General features: G+C 38.5%; 1 protein-coding gene across 3 annotated transcripts in view; it reads left to right on the plus strand.

Moving 5' to 3' along the window:
• The window catches only part of cylda (cylindromatosis (turban tumor syndrome), a), a 59,715-nt gene extending 40,493 nt beyond the window's left edge, over positions 1–19,222 (plus strand). For all 3 annotated transcript variants that reach the window (XM_052028113.1, XM_052028112.1, XM_052028114.1), the window contains 3 exons: positions 3,976–4,094; positions 9,236–9,452; positions 11,545–19,222. In XM_052028113.1, the coding sequence (XP_051884073.1) occupies positions 3,976–4,094; positions 9,236–9,452; positions 11,545–11,729 (521 nt within the window). In that variant the 3' untranslated portion in view covers positions 11,730–19,222. The remainder of the gene's footprint in view (positions 1–3,975; positions 4,095–9,235; positions 9,453–11,544) is intronic.
• Positions 19,223–22,163: the final 2,941 nt, after the last annotated feature.

Raw genomic sequence — 22,163 nt, forward strand, 5'->3', positions numbered from 1 at the left:
CCTGTTTATGTTTAAACTTGGGCCTGTCTGCTTTTTTGTTTCCTATTTGTCAGTTGGAATTTTCTGAATATAACTCTTGAATATGTCATATTTAATGTAATATGTTGAAATTTATGTCTCCTTTTTAAGTGTTGTAAGTTATGAAGAAGCATAACCATTACTAAAATATCGCCTTAGCATTTTCCATTATATAAGAGTTTGGCTGATTGGAATCAATAATCTGAAGAAAGCACTGACCTTAGATATACAGCTTTGTATCTTGTTGTTTGGCTCTTTGGTTTATTCTCATTGAGTGCTTTGATTTCTTTCTTATGTGCTGTATGTGTTATCTTGAACTGAATGATGCTGAACAACATTTGTCACTTCTTAACCATTTAAGACCTTTATTTCCAATCTGGAAAATATGTACTTATGGTTATTGCTGCGGTCTTGAACAACTTGTATTCACCTGCATCACTGCTGTATAGTAAATATTGTACCATTTCCTGTGCCATTTCTGCTCATCTCTTAAACAATGGGGAACAGGGCAATACTTTATTGCAGGAAGCTACATTTTCATTTGAGATGCTGAGAATTTTCCACCAAACTTTCCATTTTATATTCCCCCTTGGGTCAGTTACTATATTTTAAAGTTGATTTTGCTACTGTAACTTATCTGTGGTCTAATAGTTTTGAGATCAAGTTGATTAAAAAAAATTTTAGAGGCCCCTTGGAGGCAAAGATAAGAATTTTCATTTCTTTACCAGTTGCAGCTGTAGTATTATTAAAAGCCACTTGAGGGAGTAAAACTTTGCAGGAAGCCTAATTGTACATGTTCCTTTACCATAGGATGATCTTTGAAAATTTTCATGATTTCTCACATTGGAGGAGACCAATCAACTCATCACATCTACATCTGCTCTCAGAGCCATCCCATTGGTCCCATTCCCCCACTTATTTCCCTGTAATATATTCTCCGTCATATCCCATCAACTCATCCCTCCTCAACTCTCCTGCCATCCACCTATAAAAGGGACAATTTATAATTGTCAATTAACCTACCAGCACACCTTTGGGGAAACGCACAATCACAGAGAGAATGTGTAAACTCCACATGTGAGCACCTGAGGTCAGAATCAAACCCAGTTTCTGTAACTGTGTGGCATGAGCACTATCTACTGTGCCAGTGTGTGGCCTTTTTCAGTAACTTCTATGACTGCTGTGCAGTTACAAATGTTTTCAATTTGGGAAACTGTGTTTTCCCCATTCAAAGTTAGATATTTTAGTGGTTAGTTTCTACTTCAACATCTGAACGTCATACTCTGTTGCCATCTAAAGTTGATCTCTTAAGGCAACAGTCCTATCATTCATAATGATTTGAATCTATCCTTATTGAAATAGTAATATTGAGAAAAATGAATTCTGCATTGATTTGGCATTTATAGCAGGACCAGTTTTCCTTGGCAGAGAGATGAATACCTGTTGGGTATGGTAAATAGAAGGGGAGTTTGAGAGGTGATGCTCTCTTCTCACCCCTAATGCAGCTCCTCTGTATGCTCCCCATGCATAGATTCAATACTGTATAAAATGCTCCTTCTCCACTCAGTGGTCAAGGACCAGGGGTTCCTAACAGTCGATATGAACGTTGCATTTCTTCAAGGAGGCTTTGAATGCATCCTTCAGTCTTTTCTGTCTATCTGGTAAACTATTTCCATGACTGAGTTCAGAATAGAACATCTGCTTTGGAAGTTACTTGTCAGGCATGAGAAAGACGTGGTCTGGAAGAGGTCACCGACTTGTTTCCGGTAAATGCTGCAGTGGCTGGGCTTGGGGAAGAGAATTTACCATTGACTAGAAACTGAACTGCACAAGTCATATAAGTAATATGGCTGCAAGAGCAGGTTCAAACCTGAGTTTTCTCTGGTAAATGACTCATCATCTTGCTCTCTGAAGTCTTTCTACTATTTGTAAGGCACATATCAGAAGAGTGATGGAATACAGTTTGCTTGTTTGGATGAGTGAGGCTCTAGCATCACTTGAGCTCAACATCATCCTGGATAAAACGCATCCTTAATTGGCACCCATCCACCACTTCTGGAATTCACCATGCACCTTGGCTGCAGTATGTACCATCTACAAGGTGGTAGGTTGTCAAATGCCTCAAACCTCTGCCATCTGGAAAGACAGAGAGTGAGCAAATGCATGGCAACATGACCACCTCCTCTGTTCCCCTCCAAGGCTCTCACCATCTTGACATAGAATAGAAGTTTCCCTTCATTTGCACTGGGTCTTGGAAACTTTGAACTTTGGAAATCCTTCACCACCAACAGCTGCAATCCAAGAAGAGAGCTCAACACCCTCTCTCAAGATCATTTAAGAATGTACAATAAATTTTAGCTGTGTCAACATACCACAAGAAAAAGTTGAAAGATTAATAATTTTCCTTCATCTGTAAGTCTGAGGTTCTTGACATGTTAGTCCATTAAAATAATTGGTTCTTAAGTGACATACCTAAAAGTATTTGGGCAGCTATGTTTAGAAGGTTTTGGGAAGATTGAGAAGAAAAAAATTCTAAAGCAACTGAAGGATCAATCTCTACTGGTGAAACAAAATGCATTTTGCAAGTAATCTAGAGACGAGAATAGAAAGGTGCATATCTGAAGAAAATCATTCTAGTGGGGTGTAAAGATCGTTTTGCAACAACTTTAGCCTGAGTTATTGAAGGTGTTGGAATCAGTAAAGAGCAGTTACTTGCACAAGGCAGAGGACGATTTTCTTGACACAATTTCTCACAATTGAACGTGAACATAAACCTGGTGTACACTAAAGAGGCTTGCAATGTATTCACTATCAGGCCAGTTGAAATTAGTTCACTCAGCACACTACATGAATGGCAGGTACAGAAAGAAAAAATCAAGATTAGTGAAATGCAAACCTTTGTACAAGGGGTAAGAACTAAATATGGGTTTAGGTAGCCCAAGTTAGACCATGCCTGGAATACTGTGATAAATTCTGAACACCACACCTTAGGAGGGATATGTTGGCCTTGGATGGAGTCTGGCAAAGATTTACAAAAGTGATACCAGGACTTGAAGAATGGAGTTATAAAGAGAGATTATAGAATCTGGGAATGTAATCCCTGGAGTTCAGAAATTGAACAGGTGTTTTGATAGTGCTTTTCAAGATATCAAGAGAAACTGACACAATACATCAGAAAATAAGAAATAGCCCATTCAGCCCCACCGTTCAGTGAGACTATGGCTGACCTTTTCCCTTATTGTCACTTTCTAGCTAACCCCATCCTTCGATCCCCTTAATGACCAATAATCTATTCATCTGTCTTGAATATATTCGGCTCCTGAGCCTCCACAGTCATCTTGGGTGGAGAAGTTCCAAGATTCACCATTTTCTGTGTGAATTTTAAGACTGACACCAGGTTTTGGATGTCTCCGTCAGGAGAGACATTGTCCCTCTATTTATGTTGTCAAGTCCTGTCAGAATTTTGTACCTTTTAATGAATTCACCTCTTGTGCTCCCTAGAATTTAGAAGAATAAGCTCACTTAAGACTTAAATCTCTCCTCACAAGGCAAACCCAGTAAACAAGGAATCAATCTGGTGAAGGTTTGCTGCACTTCCTCATTTACGGGTATGTTTTCCTTAAAAGGAAATCAGACCTGTGCACTAAATTCTAGATGCAGTTTCATCGAGGCCTTGTGTAACTGGAGCAGGATATTACTGCTCTTGTGCTCAAATCCTCTAGCAATAAAGGCCAGCATACCACTTGGTTTCCTTACGATAGAAAGGATAACAATTTCTGCCTGTTGGGAGTCTAGGATTGGGGCCATTGTCCAAAAATTAGAGCCAGCTTATCAGGAACGAGGTTATGAAATGCTTGTATACACAGGGAGGGTCTGAGTAGCCAACTCCCGTTCATAATTATAGTAAAATGCTTTAAAATTTAAACAGTATTGATAACCTTGCCTTTTATATTTTAGCACCAAGAGACTGTCGAATCTGTGGAGGTCTTGCACTTTATGAATGCAAAGAATGTTATAATGACGTTGATATAACTGCTGGAAAAATCAAACAATTTTGCAAAGCTTGCACTACCCAGGTGGGTATTTGTTTTAGATTTTGCAGAATTTGTGACTCTATTGACCAGAATATAAATAATATTAAGTTTTGGTTAATGTTAAAGTTTATCTTGTACTTTTTGAAGCACTGATGATTTTTTGGTAATACCATTACATTTAAATCATAGTTCATGAGAAAATGAGTTTTTATTTGTTATTTTTAAAAATCCCAAGTTCCATCTGGTGTACCATCCTGGTAGATCCTGATAAATCAGTAATAGAGCTATTACTGTTCATTTTAAGCTTTGAAAACTTAACACATGTGATTAGCTCATATCGCTCATGTACCATATTCCAAACTATTAAATGGAAAAAGGACCATGTTATTTCCACTGCAACAAATCATAGACTGGTACCCTACACTGAGCTGCCCTTAAGAGTACTGATTTATTAGTGTGCTATTTGTCTGGGGGGAAAAAATTAATAAAAAAAAATAAAAACACATAAAGGAGTCATTAATACTTAACAGTTTACCAGTTTGCTGAATAGATCCAGACAGCCCATGAGACCAGCCATCTTGTTCACTCATCTGGTGAGAGCACATAAATCATTGGTGTTCACCAGAGAGAGTACGTAATTTGCCATTGTGCCAGTGAGAGCATAATATGTAATTTGATGCTTGGCCAATGAGAACATAGTATGCTATTGCAGCACAGAAAATGCTGGAGGAACTCAGCGGGTCAGGCAGCATCTGTGGAGGGAAATGGACAGTCGACATTTTGGATCGAGACCTTCATCAGGACTCACCCAGTCCTGAAGAAGGGTCTTGACCCAAAACGTTGACTGTGTGTTTCCCTCCATGGATGCTGCCTGACCCGCTTGAGTTCCTCCAGCATATTCTGTGTTGCTCTAGATTTCCAGCACCTGCAGTCTCTCTTGTGTCTCGATAGTATGCCATTGTTGTTTAACCATTGGGAATTTGGAAATCTGTTTTGCTGTGTTTTCAAGTGATTAAGTCATAGGAAGGGACTTGTTTCCTTTATTTGAATCCATAATGTATGGAAAAAGCTCAGCAAGTGATAGCATGTGTAATGTGTCCTGAGGTGAAAAGAATCCATCTGGATTTAAGGCCACTAATATCTGCCCAACACTTCTGCTTGTGGTGGTATTTCTTTGGGAAACCTTAAGCTGACACTCGTACTCCTCTATCATACAGAAAATCCAAAAGTGATGAAGGAGTTTTCCATAGACCACATGCCTGTAATCTGGAAGGCAAATAGCATGGCTTGGGCAACAATCAGAATCTTCAGCAGTGGTTCATCTCATTTTTGCCCAGCAGTGAGCCATTACTAGGACAAAAATAATATTGAGATATTTTGCTTAAAGCATTGTTGGTGCTTGGCAAAACCCTAAATCACTCAGAGAACCCTGATAATCTGCCAGCTTGCCTTCCAGTGGAGCTTTTGCCAGACACACCACTTTTTCTGAACAAGGCACACAAAGTCGCCAAGTGCAGTGGGAAACTGGAAGATTGGGAACATTTTAAAAAGCAACAAAGAACCACTGAGCAAGCAATAAGGGAAGATAGATTATGAAAGTAAACTATCACAAAATATAAAAACAGACAGTAAAAGTTTTTATAATTATATGAAGTGGAAAAGGCTGGCTAAAGTGAACGTAGATCCCTTGGAAGATGAGAAGGGGGAAATAATATTGGTTAATGTAGAAATGGCTGAGGCCTTGAATGACTATTTTGTGTCAGTATTCACAGTGGAGGACACGTGTAATGTGCCAAAGAGAGATGTTATGGATGCGATGGGAGGTGAGAACCTCGATACAATCACTGTCACTAAAAAGGTAGTGATCACCAAACTAGTGGGCCTAAAGGTAGACAAGTCCCCTGGTCCTGATGGGTTGCATCCCAGTGTACTGAAAGAAATGGCAGAAGTTATAGTAGAGGCGTTTGTGATAACTTACCAAAATTCTATGGTCTCTGGGCAGGTCCTGGTGGATTGGAAGACAGTGAATGTCACGCCACTGTTTAAAAACGGATGTAGGTAAAAAGCAGGTAACTATAGGCCAGTTAGCTTAATGTCTGTAGTCGGGAAAATGCTTGAAGCTATTATTAAGGAAGAAATAGTGAGACATCTGGATAGAAGTGGTTCAATCAGGCAGAACAGTGTGGATTCAGGAAGGACAGGTCCTGTTTGACAAACTTGCTGGAGCTCTTTGAGGATGTAATGAGCCCAATGGATAGAGGGGAACAGGTGGATGTTGTATACTTGGATTGCCAGAAGGTGTTCGATAAGGTGCCACATAAAAGACTTATGCATGGACTTAACAAAGGATGCATGGAGTTGGGGATAAGGTATTAGCATGGATAGAGGATTGGTTAATTAATAAAAGGCAGAGATTTGGAATAAATGGTGTTTCTGTGGTTGGCAATCAGTGGTGAGCAGGATGCCGCAGGGGTTGGTGTTGGGTGCGTAACTGTTCATGATATGCATTAACGATTTGGAAGAGGGGACCAAGTGTAGCATATCTAAGTTTGCTGATGACACTAAATTGAGTGGAAAAGCAAATTGTACAGAAGATGTGGAGAGTCTGCAGAGAGATATAGATAGGTTAAGTGAGTGGGCAAGGGTCTGGCAGACAGAGTACAGTGTTGGTAAATGCGAGGTTATCCACTTTGGAAGGAAAAATAGAAGATCAGATTATTTAAATGCTGAAAGATTGCAGCATGCTGATGTGCGGGGGACTTGGGAGTGCTTGTGCATGAATCACAAAAGGTTGGTTTGCAGGTGCAACAGGTTATCAAGAAGGCAAATGGAATGTTGGCCTTCATTGCTGGACGGATTGAAGTTAAGAGCAGGGAGGTTATGCTGCAACTGTACAGGGTACTGGTGAGGCTGCACCTGAAATACTGCGTGTAGTTCTGGTCTCCTTACTTGAGGAAGGATATACTGGCTTTGGAGGCAGTGCAGAGGAAATTCACCAGGTTGATTCCAGAGATGAGGGGGGTTAGCCTACGAGGAGAGATTAAGAGTCCTGGGACTATACTCGCTGGAATTCAGAAGAATGAGAGGGGATCTTCTAGAAACATATAAAATTGTGAAAGAGGTAGATAAGATTGAGGCAGGAAGGGTATTTCTACTGGTAGGTGAGACTAAAACTAGGGGACATAGCCTCATGATTCAGGGAAATAGATTTAGGACTGATATGAGGAGAAACTGCTTTTCCCAGAAAGTAGTGAATTTGCAGAATTCTCTGCCCAGGGAAGCAGTAGAAGCTACCTCATTAAATATATTTAAGACACACATAGAGTTTTGCATTGTAGCGTCATGGGGAAAGGCAGGTAGGTGGATCTGAGTCCACGACCAGATCAGCCATGATTTTATTGAATGGCAGAGCAGGCTTGACAGCCAGATGGCCTACTCCTGCTCCTATTTCTTATGTTCTTAATGGACCAATGCCATATCCCATTTCAAGGCTTCCTACCTTTGATGCACCTTTAAACAGCTGGTTGAAACAACAGATGGTAAAGCAAGTAATAAAAGCATTCTGGAGGTTGTACAGCATCATGAAGGTCAATGGTAACATCAGTGTGGCCTGGGAGCAAGTTACCAGCATTTGCATGAACAGTGGTTGACAGAAATATGGCTAAAGGCATGTGGCAACAATGTGGTATTTGATGGGGGGGGAGCAGGTGAGCATCAGTGACATTGTCTAGCTTGCTACAGAAGCAGGACTGGATGAAGTTGGTTTGATAGATGTGATAGTTACTGCAGTCTCGGAGGGACAGCATAATTAATGAGGAACTACAAGATTCAGAACATCACCTTTTTCAAGTAGGGACCAGTTATACTGGAAAACAGAGAAACTGCAGTTGAAAGAAATCTGAGCACAGCAACTTTGGTCAACACTTTCTTGATTAGCAAAGGTTCTGGGCTTTCATAGGCTTGGTATTGTTCCTGTCGCTTTTTTTGTACATAACTGAAGCAGATGTAGGGATAGGGAGTTAAATTTTGAAGTATGGGATTGGCACAAAGCTGCGTAATGGTGAAAACATGGAACAGGATGATTGCAGATGTGCAGTACAGTGGTGATGCAGTTAATCCATCTGTCCTACTGCTCCAGAGACTCAGGTTTGATTCTGACCCCTAGTGCTGTCTGTGTGCAGTTTGCAATTTCTCTCTGAACATGGGATTCTCAGGTTTCTTCTGGAACATTCCTAAGATGCGCTGGTTTGTCTTAAACTGGCTACTGTAAATTATATCCAGTGTAGATGACTGTTGGGAGAATCTGGGGAAGGGGCTGTTAATGGGCAGATGTGAGAGAACAGGCTACAGGAAAATAAGTGGGGCATAGGTAATGATGGAAATGTTCTGAGAGCTGGCATAGACACAGTGGGCTGAATGGGCTCCTCTTATGACATGAAATATGAAAAGTAGGATATTTCGGGGTGGGTGCTGATGCCCTGTAATCCATATGCTTTTGGAGAAAGAACATGGAGAGATGGTGACTAATATATACATCTTGAATTGATTTATAAAGCTATTGTAGAATGGTTATGTTGTGTAATTGGACCACTGTGTTACTGGGCAGAAGTTTTTAAAATTTGGAAGTGGTGTTAACATTTGGAAATAAATACAGGGACAGTTATGGATGATCTGACTTGCAGAAATCTGACTTTCAGGAAAGGAGCCCTTGCATACAGGACTGCCTGTAGTAGGTTCTCAGAAAATGACCACTAAATAGTTTTTTAAAAAAGTCATAGAATCCATTAATTTCACTCAAAGGAAACAACTGCAAAGAATGAAAATCTGAAAAGAAAAAGCAAAAGCTAGAAACACTTGGCAGTTCAGGGCAGTTTCTCTCTCTTTGCAGATGTTTCTTGACTTGGAGTGTTTGTAATATTTTCTGGTTTCCTTTTCAGTAATTTCATTACTGTTTTAGAAAACTAATCTCTTTCTTGTTTAGCCCAAATGCTTCTCTGTAGAGGATTAATAAGCCACTCGTTTGTACTGAGATGAAGGTTGGACATTAACATTCATACCAGTAATGCTCAATTACTTTAGGGAAAAAAGAATGAGTATTTGATTGTCCTAATTTTTAATGCTGCACTTAAAGAAGATTGCAGTAGTATCCTGTATAAGCATTAATGCAATTTGTTTTGTTCCAGGTACATCTCCATCCTAAGAGACAAGGACATGAGCAAAGGAAAGTGACTCTACCAGAACAGATGGCTGACTATACCTGGAGGCAGTGCTGTGTGCCCAGGCAGAAGATGAAATTGTTTGCTGTGCTCTGCATAGAAACTAGTCACTATGTGGCTTTCGTCAAATATGGCCCAGATGACTCAGCCTGGTTGTTCTTTGACAGCATGGCAGATCGGGATGGTACAGTGAAACTTTCATGACCTGTGCTACTTTTGTGCCACTTAATCTTTCATTCTGTTTGTTAGCCATTGTTATGCTGATGGTTGGGTGTATCCTGAGCTACATAAATGTGTAGCATAAATGGGCAGTCTATTAATAAGTGAGGTACATTTGAGTTAAGGGCAATCTGCAATTGAGTTTAGTTCTATTAATGTATCATCTGTTTGGTTGTGCTGCTTTATATTTCATTGGCAAATAGGTACCGTGCAATGAAGGAACCACTATAATCAGTAAGCATCCCAAAAAGTAAAGTTTCTCATATCACTGGGAGCAACTTGATTGTGTAGAAATAAATTGAAAACTACATCAGATTGCTGTAGGCAAGTGCATGCCCATGCTAATAACCTATCACAAAGTTAAGACAACACTGTAAGCACATGAACATCTCGAGTACTTTATCACAGCAGCTGAATCCAGAATGCTGTTGGTATAAAGTGTCCTGAATAGATTTTTTTATGTAGATCCTGAGGTTACAGAAATTGAGCAGCAAGCTACAGCATCACTGTGGTTCTTAAGCGTTATATATTTTGTCTTTTCCAATATGCTATCAAATGCAATCTCTGGGGTCCAGCAACAGGATTGTCATCAACCAGGCTGCATAATTCTCACAGAGCAAACAAAGAAGTAAAAAAAAGTTTTTAAATTAACAGTTAATATAACTTCAAAATAAAGATTGGAACAGACACACATGGTTAGGGTAAAAGTTGTAATATCCTAAACATTAAAAAAGGTATTTATTTCAGCACAGAATTTGGAGCAAATTGTTTGTGGCATAACATCTCTCAGGTTTTTTTTAGGGCCAGGTGTTGTTAACATTAATTATAGCTTAATATGCCATGAAAGACTTCTAAATAGCTAAAGTTCCTGACAGTTCAGTTTGATGATAATGCTGGAGAAGTATGTAAAATACTACATTCCATGGAGAAACATGGATTCACTGAGAGCAGCTTATAAATAGATTTGTATTTAACTCTGCATCTACTCCAGAAGCTTCTATTTCAGCATTTAACAGTAGAATGTTTTGACGATTTTGAATTATTACAGCTACAAGACCCACACTCTGTATCTTTCATATATTTTAAAGTGTTTATATCCACTTGTTTGCTTGTATGGAAAGCTTAAGAATACTGAAATATAATCTCTTTTCTATTCTGAAAAAGTGAGGGAGAAAGCATATCTATGCATAGCACCTTCCAGATCCTCAAGATGTTTCAAATCTGTAATGGGGAGAATATGACATCCAGTCTGTACTTAGTGAGGTCCTACGTGTATCCATAAGAGAAATCACTCTTTAATCGTGTTTCCATAGTGCTGGATGAGGGCTAGGTGTTCACTGGTCTTGGGGAACACATCACTACTTCAGAAAATTCCTCGTGATCTTTTATGTATGCAAGCATATGTATGTAGTTAGAGCCCCGGTTGAACAGCTCATCTGAAAGTTGGTGCTTCCAGTGTGTTAAGGAAAGGTTACTACACTATTTCAGTGACACTCAGTTTGGATTCAAACATTTGTCCACTAATTGATTTGTTATTTCATTAATTTAGTGACAAACACTAAAGGTATTGTTATCAGATGGGAAATTGTATTTGCTAGCTTCATGTATCTTTGTATCTGTGCACAGTGGTCTTGAATACTGCAGAATGGTAATAACTTGAAGTACAAACAATAATTTGATTTTTTTAAAAAGTAACTTTAGACAATTTTTATTTTGGGTTTTTATCAATTTTGTGCAGAATTGAACTGCAAGTTAATGGTGCAAACTTTAACTAAAGCAATTTTGGGGTTTAAGATTCTTTCCAAAAATAGCTTGTGCGTGTGATCATGTATTTCAGTTGCTTCTTGCAAAACAATTTATCACATTTCAAAATAAGATTATTTTATTAGCAAGGATGTGTCATGAGTGTGGAGTGAAATTGATGTATTTTTCAAATTTGAGATTTAAACATTGTTTTTAAAGTATTAAGTTTCACTCTCAGTAATATTTGTTTACATATTATGAATTTTAAAAAATTCAAAACTCTTGTGTGTTTAATTTGTTTTTCTTTTTTCTAGGTGGACAGAACGGCTATAACATCCCTCAGGTGATTCAGTGCCCTGAGATAGGGGAATACTTGAAAATGTCACCAGAAAAATTACATGGATTGGATCCAAAAAGTATTCAAGGCTTTGCAAGAAGGCTGCTATGTGATGCATATATGTGCATGTACCAGAGTCCAACAATGAGTTTGTACAAATAATCTGCAAACATTTTAAGGCTTGGAGGCAACCCCATCAACTAATTTATTACACTTAAAGGATGTCCAAGTTGCATAAAATAAAGTGGGAGCATGGCAATAACTTTTCAATGTAGAATATGTCTGCCATTTCTTAAATGTCCACCAATTGAATATAAAAGTAGGATTCCTTTTAAAGATGAGGTGACAGCGTGTAAATAATTTTATTTCACTTAATTTTTGAAAATGTGTATAGGTACTAACATGTTAATGAATCCCACACCTTTATTGCTCTGTAAGATCTTGCATTGGAAACTCTTTCATCACCCAGACATCGTTTGGAATAGTGTTAATGAATTGTGTCATGCAGATGCTGAATTTGCCTGTTGTCTATTTGGCACGTGTTGCTCGGTATCAGTCTTGCATTTCAGCAATTTAAGTTCTTTTTACTGCCAGTCCCAATCTGTTGACACAATTTTTGAAGAGGTTGGTTCTTTTCACTGAATCCTTCTAGTTTATTTCCTGGTGCTTCCTGTTGTATTATGAATTTTGTTTTTTTTTGCCATGAGAAACATTGTAACTTTCTAGTAGTATCCAGAATATTTGGTAAAACTGAAATAGTGCTTTGTTTTGTTTGAAAGTTGCTCATATTTTTGTAATTTTGAGCCTTGAGAGAAAAGAAATAGTTGTGTGAAAAGCAGGGCCCACGCAGCACTGACCTAAGTGTATATTTTTGGTATAATTTTATATTTTTGTCTTGTCGTTTGTACTTGAGGCTTAACCAGTCAGATCCTTAAATTAGAATATACAGTAAATTTCAGTGATAAGGCTGATCTGGGTTTTTAAAGTATAATCATCTAAATCTTTATTGTACAGAAATCACTTTTGCTTTTGTGTACAATTATGTTATGTCAGCGCCATCTGAAGGAGAAATTGATTGAAGGAAAGCTAAGGAAGAAGAAGGTTGACTAGGCCTGCATAACTTTTTTTGCACCTAGTTAAAGGATCACATTTGCATAAGGCCTTGTCCACAGGATAATTGCTGATATATTGTGAATTTAGAAAAGCAAAGTAAATGAGGCATCATTATTTAAATATGTATATTAGAATGATCATTATGCTGTGATGCATTAACTTTGAAAATCAATTTGTATTCAGTCTTAGCTGTAATGGGAAGTTATATGTATGGAGTCATTATTCTAAAAGGCTTTCAGCTTGATACTGGATGAGCATGTTTAATTAGTATTTTTATCAGCATACTTTTGTATTGATATAGTACTTGTAAAGAAATAACTGGAATCGAAAAAGTACCTCTTGGATTAGTGTCATAATTTTTTTAAGACAGAGTATGAGTTCAGGCATGATTGGTGTTTAGTTATGTTTGGTTTATCTACTAAATGTTACTGCTAGAACAATGGGAAAGAAAAAGGTAGACATTGTTCCTGGCCCAGAGAGAATGGACACTGGAAATTTCTTTGGGGTTCTATATTTTCCCAACCATATTTTTGCACTCTTTGCTTTGATTGTTTTGTTGATCCAGTTTTGCATGCTGTGTGTTGAGCTGTGTAGAACACAGTCCTGAAGATCCATAGAGAAGGGGGAATGCAAGTAGTCTGACTTTTACTATTTTACTTAGTGGATAGAAGCAGCTGGTGGAATTGAGACAGCTGTAAATGGCAAAGAACTCCCCTTAATCATAGTAGACCATAAATATTTGACTCCTTCCTTGCTCTTCCCCCTTTTCACTTTTAATATTTGTGTGTTTTATCTTTTTTTGGGTGAATTTTCTGGAAAGAATTTTGACTAAATGTGATGGACTACATTATTATTTTCTGGTTTATTGAGTTAATGAACCATTTTGAGATATTACAATAAGAGCTATTGATTATGTGCAAGATTACAATCTTTTCAAGGGACTTTAAAAAAAATTTTTCATAGTGTGTTCATCATTGAGAAGGCCAGCATTTATTGTCCAATCCTCATTGTCTCTTGAACTGAGTGGTTTTGTAGGTATTTTGAGAGTTGACCAAGTTGGTGGGTCTCCAGTCACACGTAAATGAGACTGGGTAAGATTGGCAGTTTTCTCCCTTGATGAATGTTGTTGAACTAGATGGATTTTTACAACAATCTGATGGTTCCATGGGCACCGTGAAACTATTCTAAATTTAATTAAGTAAATTCAAATTTACCAACTACAGTTTTGACATTTGAACTCTGGATCTGTAGTCCAGTCCTCTGGAAACTAATCTAGTAATTTAACTATTATGCTCTAAAATAAGCAAAAATTAAATATAGCTACTAGTTTCAAAATGTAATTCAATTGTTTGCTATTGTTGAAGTACTTAAGTAATACAGTTGGGAAAATGGTTTTAATTTGGTTTCCTCCTGAAGGTTTCTTCTTTTCCTTCCCACCATTGCTCCCCTCTCTCATCCAAACCCCGGCACAGGCAGGGTGGCTATTTGTTCAGGTTTATTCATGTCTGAGTTCTAACTGTTTAACACAGCAATTCCTCTTGGTGTACGGGTTTTTTTCATTAAATAGAAAATCTCTGGCCTTTCTGCATTGCTCTTCTATGGTCAGAGTGAAATTTATTTTATGGAACTTGGAGTAATTTCCAGTTAAAGTTTCTGTCACTGCATACTGCACGGTATACTGAAGGAGACTTGTTAAATTCAAGCCATGTTGTGGCCAGTCAAAGCTCTCAAAGCAAAAACTACTTTCTCACAAATCAGGATGTGAAAAAGTAAGCAATGCTCTTACTTGGAGATTTTGATCAAACTAGTTGCACCATCAGCATTCTGACAATTTGTGACAAATTAACAGGAGCTTTAAAAAAAAAGCTCACACTGCAGGAAATGCAAAGGCATCATGTATCTAGGGTCCTTCCCTGAACCTGACACTTTTGCACCTGTCATTTGAGAATTTTCTGGCAGTTCCTACCTGCACTACTAATTTATATTAACTCTTTTAAAGATGTTCCCAGTTAGAATAAACCAGTCCCTTATTATTGCACTTTCTAAATGGCAGTTTTCAAGTTCTTGAAAACTTAGTGTCGTGGCAGTTTAGTACATTGTCTTTTTTAATTAGTTTACATGATGTGTATGTCCCTACAAAGCTCAGTATTTGTTCCACATCCCTAATTACCCCTATCAAGGTGACAGTGGCGATCAGCCCTCATGAACAGCTACAATATATGTGATAAAGATACTCCCTCAGTGATGACTGCAAAGCAGTTCCAGTTATATCTCCAAGGCAGGATGATGTCTAACTTAGAGGGGAAACTTGAAAATGCTCATAGAGTCTTGGAGCTAGATAGATGATGGCAGTCCTGTGCAATTGTTGCCTTGACCTTATGGGTAGTGGAGGTCATAGTTTAGTAGGAGGTAATTTGCAGCACTGCATTCTGTAGATGGTACACATAGCAGCCATTGTACGTTGGCATTGGAGAAGGGAATATTGGTTAGTGGAGGTGAAGGTGTCAATCAAACATGTCTAAAATGGACTCTTGGTTGTTGTTGGAGCTGTATTCGTCTGTTGCCTTGGTGGTAGAAAGGCTTTGAGGGAGGAGTTCCTTGTTACAGGATATCCCATCTCTGATTTGCCCTTGTACCCACAGTATTTAATAGGCAGTTCCAGGTGAGTTTCTAGTCAATGTTGACTCATCCAATCCCCCAAGAGTATTGGTGATGGGGGTTCTCAGTGATGCTAATGTTGTTTATTGCATGGAGATGATAGGAGATGTAATCAGCAGTTTGGTCCAGTGCCATTAAATTTCTTGGGGTTTGGTTTCTGCATTGGGAACACCCAGATGCACTTCCGCCTGATAACACCACTACATCTGGTGGGACATTCCTGCTAGTGTACCCATGAATCATAATGGAGCGGTCTGTGATTTTGGCTGCAAGGAATTGTCTTGTGAGTTACTGGATCTGGGTGTTACTTGACTAGTCTGTGTGACTGCTTCTCCAATTTGGGCATGCCCCCAGCTTTGTTTTTTAAGGAAATCTTGTCCAAATCTGGTGTCTGGGTTTCATTCTTAGTGTGTTTTGCAATAGCATTTTGATGTAATTGAATGCTTGCTGGGCTATTTCAGAGTGGGACTGAAGTCGCACTTAGGCTGTACTGGGTAAGAGCAGCAGATTCCACTGGGGGTGGAGGGCATAAGTGACATGAGTTTTAAGGCAGTGTGGTGATTTCATGGTCATCTGCACTATATACTCTTTACAGCTTTACTTAATTAACAGAATTTCAGTTTTCCTGATGCTGTGGTGGGATTCAAGCTTGCATGGTGGACATTAATCCAAACCTTTGCATTACCTGTCCATCAATATTTTATTCCCTGCTGTCTTTGTCCTACAGTTTCCTTTGCTAGTTAGGTAGGGCAGACTACTTCAGTCTGAGCATGTGATCTTAATGCACAGCTGCTCACAAACTGCCATTTCTTCAAAGGCAGGTGCAAGTGGATGGAGGAAGAATAGAGCTCTCTTGGTGTTGGAAGGGGTAGATTGTGAGAATCTGAGACATATTTAAGAGAACCTTGCATAGATTGATGCCTGTTAGTGAGAGTGGATGACCAGCAGGTAAAATGATCCATTCCTTTAAGGTCCTTCACCCAAAATGCAAATTTATACATACAACAGAATGCACACCACAAAAGTAATGAAAAAGGCTATTTTCTTCTTTGATGCAAGTGATGCGACTTGGTGCACAGTTAAGATCCACTTTGTATCGTTGTAATTTTTTTTGCAGTGGCACAGAACTGACAGTACAATTCGAACTTGGTCCCAGTCGTACTCAGCTGTAGTTCTGTGAGAACCCTTGGAGAGGCTTTCTCGCATTGCTTGGCCTTGACACCATGTGGCATGTAATTCCAGTGTGGTGTCAATCTACATTTAAAATGTGATCTCATGGGCACTTTATAAATTGATAGGGTTTTTCTTTTGAGGATATATATAGGGTTCCATGTACAGGAACAATTCCAGTTAGTCAGTATAAATGAGGTATTACTGACTTGGAATTGATTTTGTAACTTCCAAACTCAAATTGGTAACATAGTATTGTTGGCCTCAGCCTCCACTCATCTTGCAATTCTGTTTAAATCACAAGGTTCAGATTGCTGACATGATGCAGGACTGCTGCACTATTGGAAAATATAAAGCTGCATTTTGTGAGGTGAAATTGTATTTTGTTTCATCATGTTTGTAACCATTTGGCTGTATTTATACACATTCTAAAATTTGTGTTGTAACTTGTTTAATCTTGTGCAGAGCTATGACAAAATTAATTTATTTTGATGCATTTGGCATGCTTTGTGAATTTGAGTGCTCGTAGGATATGTATCAAATGCACAAATACAGAACATGGTGATATTTTTCAATATTATTGATGCATCAGTTACTCTCTTCCTTTCTGATGTCTGCTCAAGCGTTATGACTGTTGGCCTGGTTTAGTAGCTGGTTTATTTTCCATGAAGATTAGTATTTGAACATACTTTTTTGTTTCTGAATCGCCAGGAGTTTCCCACCCTCTCTATTGCCTTGAGTTACTACCCCTAAATTTAGCTCGAGTTAGAGTTATAAAAGATAGAAGCAGGCCCTTTGGCTCTTCATGTCTATGCCGGCATATGGTGTAAACTAGTCCTATGCGTATTACCGGTACCAAATTCTCATTGCTGTCTGTACAAGATACCATTAACAAATTGACATTTACTTTGGAATTTGCTACCCCTTCCGTCAAGGAACCAGGAATTAAGGTTACAAGATGTGTTTTATATAAACTGAGCTACTGATCCCGGCTAACTTGTTTCATTTTTAATTATTTTGAGCACTTGAGTTTCAATAAAATAATTTTGCTGGGCAAACTGGCTATTGGTAATAATTTATAGATGTAAAACAGTGAAAATCTGGGGGGGCCAGATTTTATAGTGGAGAACCTAAATTTTGATGCTTGGCATTTTGCAACCAAAGTATTAGTGCACTAAGTTCTAATTACTTGAACAATTTTAAGTAATCCTTGTTTGTCAGTTTTGTACATCATTGCCAGATTGATTGCGAAGTCCATTTGGAGCAAAGTGGGGTTTTTCATTACTTGCATGCTTCTGTACTGAGCTCAGATTAAAAATTAAAATACTGAATTGCTGAGAAATAGGATGTGTATTTTCACACTTAAGCATTGTTTGCTTGCATCAAATATGATGCTGCATTTGATTTACAGTCACCTACCTTGAATCTGTAATTTTGTGAAAACTCAATATATATTTCAAATTAAAAGAGTGAACTTTGCAAATTCTACAGTTGCTTCTAAAACATTGTTTGTCTGGAAAGTTATAATGAAGCTATTTGCATGAGAAAATAGATGCCCTTAGGGAATGGCATCCTTAAGGAATGGATCTGTCAGATTTGTACATTTCATCTACTTGTGGTTGTTTGACCTATGGCTCCACCTTCAGGGTTTTTAGTTGAATTGCATTGTTTTTATCTCAAGAATTAGCTATTACTAGATTTTAAAATCAAAAAATGTTTCAAACATTTTACCAGTATCAGATGCTTGGAGTCTGAAATAAGTAAATGAAAAACAGAAAATTCTGGAAACACGCAGCAGGCTAGGCAACATCTACAGAACAATACAGGCCCTTCGGCCCACCATGTTGTGCTGACCTTTAAACCACACCTAAGACTATCTAACCCCTTCCTCCCACATATCCCCCTATTTTAAATTCCTCCATATGCTTATCTAACAATCTCTTGAACTTGACCAACGTACCTGCTTCCACCACTACCCCAGGCAGTGCATTCCATGCACCAACCACCCTCTGGGTAAAAAAAACATCCCTCTGATATCTCCCTTGAACTTCCCACCCATTACCTTAAAGCCATGCCCTCTTGTATTGAGCATTGGTGCCCTGGGGAAGAGGCGCTGGCTGTCTACTCTATCCCTCTTAATATTTTGTATACCTCTATCATGTCTCCCCTCATCCTCTTTCTCTCCAAAGAGTAAAGCCCCAGCTCCCTTAGTCTCTAATAATCCATACTCTCCAAACCAGGCAGCATCCTGGTAAATCTCCTCTGCACCCTTTCCAACGCTTCCACATCCTTCCTATAATGAGGCGACCAGAACTGGACACGGTACTCCAAGTGTGGGCTAACCAGAGTTTTGTAAAGCTGCATCATTACTTCGCGGCTCTTGAACTCGGTCCCATGACTTATGAAAGCTAACATCCCATAAGGTTTCTTAACTACCCTATCCACCTGTGAGGCAACTTTCAGTGATCTGTGGCTATGAACCCCCAGATCCCTCTGCTCCTCCACACTTCCCAGAATCCTGCTATGGAAAGAGAGTTAATGTTTTAGATCGTAAAGTTGCAGAGGAGGTGGGGGAGAGATGGATAGGACACGGGTATTTGACCTGAAATGATAACTGTTTCTCTTCCCACAGATGCTGCCTGACCTATTAAGTGTTTCCAGCATTTTCTGTTTTTACTGTTAAAAATATGAATGTTTTAATTTGAGCTCAATAAATTTTCATAAATCCATAATTGTCAAGTTGCATGTGCCAAGTTATTATTTGTAGAAACATCAAAGAATAATATGCTGGATGAGAATCTTCATCAAAGGCAAATGCTTAACCCTTCACTGTAAGTCATTAGGAATCACCTAGAGCATAACATCACTTTATAGCTTGAATTAATAACCTCTAAATTTGGCTTAATCTACAGCATAAATCAATTTTAATTGTACCCTACATACCAATTGTACCAAAGCCTCATTACTATCCAAAGAAGATACTGTTGGCAAATAAATATTTTTGACAAAAATTAGAGACAAGCAATTACTTTTAGGCATAATAAAATTTCAGTATTTAAGTTTGTTTAAATGAAAGCAAGAGGTTCTTCAGTTATGTCACTGATGCAACACTGGGCCAGATCACACTCACGACTCCTACATTTCTGCAAATGCATCTTTTGCAGTACCAGAAGTCTGGCCTTGCTACTGTGGCCATCCCATGAGGTATAGTGGTGCATAAGTGGCAACTAGGATTTGCATGGCTGATCCTGAGGTCCTGGACCACCAGGTGACCTTTTGAAAGCTCACTTCTGTTTAAAAAAAAACCTTCAAACAGCTGTTAACTAACCTAAAAATGTTATTTTAAGAATAAAGTGCTAAGTGCTATAAATTAAATGAAAAAGATTATGTGAAATAAAAAAAATTAACAAACAAACCACTTACCAGTGTTTTCTGGCTGGCTTGTACTGAGAGTGAAGGTAAATGCAATGTAAACTTAGCCCTACTGCTTAACACAGGAGTGGAGCATGACCTCCCAGCATATTCTTGACTTGCACATTGCAGCTCTCTGGGACAGCTGACCTGTGTACTGCAGTTAGCCACTCGGCTAAAGGTCAGTATATTCAAGTCCAATTGCAATTAGGAACAGTGGCTGAGTTTATTTTTCTTTTAAATATTATGTATTAAATCTAATGGATTAAATTCCTTGGCTAGATGGCCAGCAGTTTTGGGCAGCCAGTCTAGCGAAATAATTAAAATACAATGTACGAAGTAATATTCACAAAACTGATAACAACCTACTTGTCAATGAACATGGATGGTTGCTTTGTCTTCATTTTGTAGCATGTTGCTTGCTTTGGGATATCCAAGAGATAAACATTGTCCATTTAGGGGTGTTAGCCCTTCCTCTTGGATCCTTCATTCCTGGATAAACTAACCATCCAAATGCTAAATGCATTGGATTAACAGATCTTATCTCCCTTGGTCTTGAAAGCTTGTGAATCTAAATTTAAATCTGGATACCTCAGAATTTTAATCAGTGGAATCCAGGATCCAGACTCTGGGATTCCTGACCACTGCTAGATTTGCAAAGGTTGGCAAAATTTCATTCCAGGTACACCCTAATTTAGCACCAAGTAAAGAATTTTTATCTTTGTTTTTTGTGGGATATTGCACTCCTTACTAGAAGTGGTATGCAGTAATAGATTAGGCGATAGTTTATCACCCCTGAAAGCACCTGTTCAAATAAAGTTAGATTGGTTTTGATATTAATTCACTTCTAATTCCTGTAGAAATCCTACGGAAATCTCGATCCAGCTTGTAATTACCATATGACTTTTAAACGAAATTTGTTGGGTGGATGCAGTGGGAAGATTAATGTTTGAGCTTGCCAGGTACGTGTAGTACGTATTTCCCAACATGTATAATTTTCCCTTCCTAATAAGTTTGAGAATAATTCATTCTACCATTTTCTGTGCATGTAGGAGGCAATGGAATACGAGAGTATTGTTCTAATTTTGCTGTTTTGTTTAATGCTGATAATGCTTAAATATTGATTGAGTAAATGGCCATAATGAGGTAATAAAGGATCTGGCCAGTAATGGATGTCAAGGTGAACATGAAGCAAATTGAAGGGCTTACCAGCCCTTTGACCTTGCATCATTTAAATTAATATCCTGTTTTTATTTCAGATTTATGAAAGGGCTATGATGGAGAAGTTTGCCAATAATACCAGAATTTGCAGTGTGGTTGATAATGAAGAACTTCCTGGCTGTTGGAAGAGATCAGTGGACTAGTGATCAAGCACAAAAATGGCAGATGGAATTCAGTCAGGAAAAGTGTGAGGTAATGCACTTGTGGAGGATAAGCAAGCCAAGGAAATAAATGGTACAGTACTATCAAATGTAGAGGAACAGAGGGATCTTGAGAGTGCATGTCTGCAAATCCATGAAGATAGCAGCACAGTTGGATAAAGTAGTTAAGAATGCTTATTGAAATATATCTTTATTGGCCAAGGCATAAAATATGAGAGCAGAGGTTCATGGTAGAACTATGCATGATATTAGTTGGGCTACAGCTAGAATGTTAAATTCTGGTCATCACACTACAGGAAGGATGTGACAGTACTCAAGAGTGCAGAGGAGAATTACGAAGTTGTTAGGGTGGAGAACAATAGTTATGAGGTGAGACTGGCTAGGCTGGCTTTGTTTTCTTTACAGCAAAGGAGACCAAAGGTATATTTAACTGAGATGCCTCGAAAGGGTAGCATTAATGACCTAGTTCCCTTAGTAGAGAGGTCAGTAACCAGGAGACATAGGTTGAAGTTAATTAGTAGGATTGGAAGGAGATGAGATGATTTCACTCAAGTGGCGGGTATCTACAACTCTCTGCCTGAAAAGGTAATGAAGGCAGAAACCTTCACCACGTACCAACCGTACCTGGAAGAGCACTTGGAAACAATCTGCAGGGCTACAAACCAAGAGCTGGAATGTGGGATTAATCTTCAATCAACATTTTGCTGGCATGGACACAATGAGCTGAATGTCTTCCCATGGCTTAAATTTCTATTATTTTGTGGTTTTGGACAGCCATTTGTAAATTTGAGGTGACAAAATTCATTCATCAGCAAGTGAAAGAAAAGGATTATTGCTTTGTTTGTGAGCCAGATTTTCCCTT

This window comes from Pristis pectinata, chromosome 13 (assembly GCF_009764475.1).
Source record: "Pristis pectinata isolate sPriPec2 chromosome 13, sPriPec2.1.pri, whole genome shotgun sequence".
Taxonomy (NCBI): Eukaryota; Metazoa; Chordata; class Chondrichthyes; order Rhinopristiformes; family Pristidae; genus Pristis; species Pristis pectinata.